This window comes from Haplochromis burtoni, unplaced genomic scaffold (genome assembly GCF_018398535.1).
Source record: "Haplochromis burtoni strain Fernald_Lab_line unplaced genomic scaffold, NCSU_Asbu1 Contig_12, whole genome shotgun sequence".
Taxonomy (NCBI): Eukaryota; Metazoa; Chordata; class Actinopteri; order Cichliformes; family Cichlidae; genus Haplochromis; species Haplochromis burtoni.
The window spans coordinates 145,764-152,085 of record NW_024582373.1 but is presented as its reverse complement, the minus strand read 5'-3'; the positions used below and the strand labels follow the sequence as shown (position 1 = coordinate 152,085).

Sequence of the window (6,322 nt, the reverse complement as noted above, 5' to 3'; positions counted from 1 at the left end):
CCCCCCCCCGCTGCTGATCCACCCCCGCCCTCCAGGTACAAATCTCCTGTTGTTTACTCCATGAGAAGACAGCGAGGTAAAAACCCTTTGATTGGTTAAAGTTCCACTCAAGCACAAAAGGGGAAGAATGCTTTTCTCCTAATGATAAATGATTGCAGGGGAGCCAAGCCCTCCACTTACATGAGATTTATTTCCAGGGGGCTGGGGCATTCTGCTCTCCATTATTCAGTGTCCCACTGACACTGTCAGTCACCATTCCCCGACTCTAATCAAAGGGGTCGCGGGTTCAGCCTGACTTCATTTATACACATTCGTTACAAATGACCCACAAATGGAGAGCTGGCTCCACGGATCATTTCTAACACATAAAGTTATTGCACTTTTAGAAAAGCACTCACCAGTTCCTAAGAAGAGCACTTCATAGTTGCCGTCTGCAGCTGCCACCTGGTCCACTGTAATAGTGGTGAACTCATAGTCCACGTTGGTCCGAACCACCAGGGGGCGCTTGTGCACTGGGTACACTGCGTTGTGCATGGCAGGGTGATTCCTCATAAAGTTAATCACTTCATCTGGATAGTCCTTAGTGGACTTCATGTTGGGGGTGAACGTACCTCCGGGGCACTGGAAGGGAAACATTAACATTCTCTGCATGAGTACCACAAGCCGAAAAAACTGATGTGAATAAATAAAAAAATGCCTGGTGAAGAGCCTGTCCTGCAGTAATATTTTAAGTTTGCTTATGCTGATGCTTGCATCTAACTCGAGCGGTTTCTTAAGTTAGATAGAAGGCCCTGTTATGCCAGCTTGCAATGGGATTTATGTCCAGGGTCAGCGAGAGGTGAAGCTCACCGTGCCAGGTCGAGGGTAGGGTATCTTCCCGGTGTAGGCCACCCACTGGTAATTAGGTCCCTCCTTGTGGGCAAAGGGGCCATTGAAGACCATCCGGATGTCAGCCATAGAGTACACACAAACTGCCGAGCCTTTGAACACAGAGCTGTGGAGGAAACACAAAGTGAGCCAAAGACAAAAAAAAAGGGTAACTTAAAAAAGAAGCAGGAACAGAGCCTGCTCAGGATCTGGTGTGGTGCACTAACCCAGAGACGGAGAAGACTCCATATATGACAGGATTTTTTATATCCTGTGTTGGTCGTATGTAAACATCTCCTGTGATGGAAAAAGAGAGAAGTCAGGTCAGTGCAAAGCGCAAGCACTCTTCTTCACTAATATTTACAGTTGTTTCAGTGAGTCCAATCACTCTCAGCTAGTGGGGAGGCGATGCCTCCCCGGAAGAACCGATGCCCAAAAAAGATGAACTTTCAAGGAAACAGTACATGCTACAGGATTTGAAACCAACCAGCTTGTGTTAAAAAAAAATACACAACTGCATTTTTAGGTCTTGAGCATGGCTATAATAGTTGATATTAACACATCTATAAAATCCATGTTAGTAGTGCACATGATGTGTTATTTGTTTATTGCATAAACCTGGAAAATCTGTGCCGGTGCCTTATATTGCATGCATTTACACATCCAGCCTTTACGTAATCAAATAAAATGACACACAGGAAATGAATCTACTGTAGTATTTACAAAACTGTGGGAGCTTTTTACAGCTTCAAAGAACTTTAGCAACCACAATATTATAACCTATCACCTAATCATCCCATATGAAGCAATCTAAGCCCCAAACAGGCATTTAAAGTCGAGCTGTTAAAGCAAACAGTCTGGATATCTACAGTCTAGACTGGAGGATTGCTAAACCCCGAGAGATTTCCCAGTAAAATTTATACATGGTTTTCTATCCTTTTCCAGTATCCATAGCTCACGTCTTCCAATTTTAGAGAAAGGAAATATCTCTTCTCTCCCAAAGGAGAACTGCATCATACAGTATGCGTTCAGGCCAGTTTTAGAGGTATTTAAATCATAGATGCTCACCTCCAATCCTCTGACAGCAACAAATAGGAAGTAAATGCATGATTAGTGATGAGTCTCTCTGCTCTTTAGTACCTGGCCTAAATAACAGTCCCAGGAGGCATATTCAGTCTACAATAGGAAATGGCCTTCAGTTTGAAAAAGAGAATGCACTCCCAACCTAGCTGAAAACGACCAGGAAAAATCTTCAAATGTGGCTGTTAGAGCTTGCAACGTGGGAGAATAAGGGTGAACTATAGAAGAAGCTATACCAGTCAAGATTTATGCACTCTCGGTTCCATATAGACCAGCATGAGAAATTAGCTGTCAGACTGTTATGTAGATAGAATGATACATGGGTGAGATAAGCTATCTTTGAATCTGAACTGGAGGGTTTTGGGCTTGTCCACATTAGCGAGGCTGTACAGTCTTCCTCTGGGGACTGCGTGCAGCTGTGAACTCATCTCAGGAGGAAAAGGATACAGCTCAAAGATAGCGGGCACTTTGCCCTTCTTTTTGAGTGGCTACCAGTTTCACACCCATCCACACACCCACATCGCCACGCCATCTTCCACAGCTGCCAGAGGCAGAGCAGGGAACGGTCACGGCTTTAGCGCGTTCACAGCACGATGGGCCGTCACGGGTGTCACACAGCAGATGATCCTTGTCGTGACACCCAGCTGGTGCTGTTTTACTTTCACGCAACGAGATGCAAGTGCGTGCACATGTAGACAAGACAGCACCGAGGCCAACATACAGTAGAGTTATACAGTCGCTAAAAACAGATCAAGGCTTCAGGGGAGAAAAGCTACGTGAGTTCCAATAAAAGCTAGTCTGACAGGACAGGGATGAGTTTGCTCCAGGGAATGTAGCATGTTAATAACAACTAGGAAAGGATCCACATACCACAACCAGCTCTTTTTATTTTCATTTGGCAATAATATCTCAGCCATCACGCATCCAATTTTATTTAAAAAAGAAACAAAATAAAGGAAAAGGTTTTCTGTTTGAGTGAACAATTACTATTCTTCTCTAGCATATCTCACTCCTTCACTCGTTTCCTCTTGCTCTCTGGCTTTTCTTCTCCCTACCTATTGATAAGAAATGTGTTTTAAAGCATTGCCTGTATAAAACATAGAAGCTTTATAATGGTTAACACTATTTTAGATCATTGTGGGTCATTTAGGTAAAAACTGAAAGACAGAGCAAAGAAAATGTTACATGTTCCAACTTCAAAAACTCCCAAGGTCTCAGACGTGATTTGCCAAAACGTTCTACATCAAAGACAACAGCTGCTCTGGATGTTTGAAAAACTCCTCAGTAAATGGAACGGTACTTACTTGGGGTAATAATAAGTTATACATTCATATTTTAAAGACTCTTAGAGAATGGCAGGGTTAAGAGTCTCCTCACTCAAGGATATCTAGCTGAACTGAGAACGTGTCCCGGCTTGAAACCATTTTCAGATGCGCAGTTACAGTACTGCTTTTATTCGACATGATAGTGGATGTTTGTGTAAACTTTGGAAAAAGACTTTTCCAAAGTTTTCATGTCACACAAGAGGTAGCCTCAACATAGGTAAATAAACAACACACTGCACAAAAAAGACATTGTTTAGATGTTTATGTTGTAGTCACAAACTTGTCTGGAAGACATTAATAATACAGTCCAGCAGTCATAAATAAAATCTGGATCTGACAAAATGTTAACAGGGACTGAATGAACTGTGGGGTTTTTCTTTCTTCTTTCTTGCAGATGTTTGTAGGAGTCTTTCATCTGAGTTTATTACATAACTGCAACTGGATCTGTAGAGAAGTCATCTAACTAAAAGAGCTGTGCGGCAGAGTTTGAACATTTTTATTTTATTCATAGTAACAGTCTTATTCATTTACTTGAGATTCTTAGATTTATGTTCCGAGCTCTACAATAAAAGGTGCTGGGCCTTTCTGAATGGAAACTACATGTTCTCCCTGTGCTTGCAGGAGTTATCTCCTGGTACTCCAGCTTCCTCTAACAGCTCAAACCTTAGCTGTTGGCTGTAGGTGTGAATGTGAGCGTGAATAGGTGTCCCTCTGTGTTAGCCCTGCAACAGATGAGAGGTGTCCAGGGTCTACATGACCCATGAAAACTGAAGAAAATGGATGGGTTTAGTATTTAGTGGTTCTAGTAAGTGGATATTTGGGCAGGCTAGTTACTTTCCCTGTTGTTTTTTTAATTATTTATTTTTCACGATTATAGAAGATGCCTGTTATAGAAGGGGATGTCATATTCATTCATGAGAGTTGCACAAATGTTCTCATCTAACTTTTAGGAAGAGAACATTTTGTTGTATTTCCCAATGATCTCCATTGTGCTCAGTAGTTTAAGGCCCTCTTAACATCCTAAAATTGCCGCTTTTGTCTGCAAAGACTAACTCTCCAGCTAAAGAGCTTTTCAAACATTCAAACTAGACAGTAAATGTGATGCCATTTGCATGAAAAAATTGTGTCCCATTTATTGTCTCCTCTAGGAGTCCTTGGCAGGGATGCTTGCTTTGTGTAGCCGTTCCCTCTCTCTGGGCTACTCTGGCATGGCCGTCCTTGTTCATTCACCAGCCTGTTCCATTAAACATTTACAGCCTTATTCAAGAAATATCCAAAAGATTCATCATCGGCGCCAAACACTGACAGCTCCCCGGCTCACAGAACCGCTCTACAATGCACAGTGTCTGTTTCAACACCGACTGAACTAGGTAGAGACAGAAGCCTTGTTTGTAACTGCAAAGGCAGCTCATTCCTACTTGTGATTTGTGGGGAAGAGGCTGCACAACACAAAAAGGCCACCGGGTTTTCAAGTGTCACTTTCCAAATCGTTCAGAGGTATAAAATAAATGTCAACAGTAAAAACAAATAGGTGTTTGTTTGTTTTTAACTGCAGTCAGGTGATGATAAAAGCAAGGACTGCAACGAAGAGAAAAAAAAACTAGCATGGCATAGCACTGTTCTTTCTTAAAATTAGTTCAAAAGCAACAGCGGGCACACAGAAAATCCCCCTATCAGTGTTTGTCTCCATTTCCAACCAGTGGTGACAGACAGAGGACGAGTTTCCCTCAGACAGTCTAATAGTCTCACAGTCACAGACATTCCTGCTCGGTGACCCCATTCGTCCACCATCAGACCGCCTCCTCACTCACACACACACACACATGCACACACACTTACTTTTGTTTTAAAAAAAATCTCGAAAGTAAATGACAACTACAGTTGCGGGGTTATGGGTGTCAGTCCTATTACAATACGGTGAATGGGCCTACCATATGGTTCAAAGACTGATGTGTGTGGGTGTGTTTGCACTCTTGGCAGGTGCTGCAATAGAACCAAACCCTGCAGAGAACTATTGTCTACTCACTATTTCAGTTGCGATTGTACATGACAGAAAATGAAAATGAGCACGTCTCAAATAAATCCAGTCACGCCATTTTTTCCTTTGCCATTCAATACCCACTGTCAGAATGATTAACTGCACAAAGAAGAAGCATGGCTTCTGTCAAAACGTCGGGTGTAACTAAAGTTGTGGGAGGATGCGTAAGTAATGCTGACTTTTTTCTTTTTTTTTTTTGTTGAAAAAGTGGAATTTCAGTGTCAAAACGACTACATTCAAACACACACATTTAATTTTTACAGTGTGTAATTAGACCGATTACAACAATTACAACTTGATTTAATACATCAGGTGCACTAACTATTTCAATCATGAGTTAATGACTTCCCTCATATTACTTGAAAAGTGCCAAAAGACTTACGTGAGATTTAGGAAGGTGATACAAATATGTTTTTTTGTAACTTTTTTAAATGTGTTTTTCTGATTCACACAGCTACACTGCTGATAGAGATGCTAATCTGCAGACTAATTGCTAATAAAAAATAAGTGTGAGTTAGCAGCCCCAAATGTGTAGGATGTAAACTGAAAAATAAGCAGTGAGCACCACCGCCCACAGAGAAGGCATTGCGGAGCTTGCAGCACATCTGATTGACAAGGAAGTCTATAAAACATCACCCCACCCCCACCATGTAACCTACTCATTTCCACATCAACAAAAAACAGTGGAAAGAAACACAGCATGATGCGGGTTTACAGTCCTTTGTACTCACTGAGCTCATCGAAGTGTGTCTCCATGCCGTCGGCCCCGGGCACAGAGCAGATGAGCCTGGCCTTCAGGAAGGTGCTCCACTTGTTGACCAGACAGCAGTGACCTCCGTCGTCGTTCTATTTTTTGGGAAGGATAGGGGTGGACACAAAAATACAGTTTCTCCATCAGTTGCATCCTCATTAGCCCTCACCCCACCCCCTCCTGATTTAAAAATAAAAAAAAGCCCAGGTGGAGCCACCCACACATACGTGTCTCTGATTTGCAAAGACAGGAAGCTAAGGG

General features: G+C 42.3%; 1 protein-coding gene across 8 annotated transcripts in view; it reads right to left on the bottom strand.

Moving 5' to 3' along the window:
• The window catches only part of sema3fb (sema domain, immunoglobulin domain (Ig), short basic domain, secreted, (semaphorin) 3Fb), a 60,229-nt gene that overhangs the window by 7,303 nt on the left and 46,604 nt on the right, over positions 1-6,322 (bottom strand). For all 8 annotated transcript variants that reach the window (XM_005915256.3, XM_005915257.3, XM_005915251.3 and 5 more), the window contains 4 exons: positions 6,042-6,156; positions 1,095-1,164; positions 850-994; positions 399-621 (listed from right to left, as the gene is read on the bottom strand). In XM_005915256.3, coding sequence (XP_005915318.1) covers positions 399-621; positions 850-994; positions 1,095-1,164; positions 6,042-6,156 — 553 coding nt within the window. The remainder of the gene's footprint in view (positions 1-398; positions 622-849; positions 995-1,094; positions 1,165-6,041; positions 6,157-6,322) is intronic.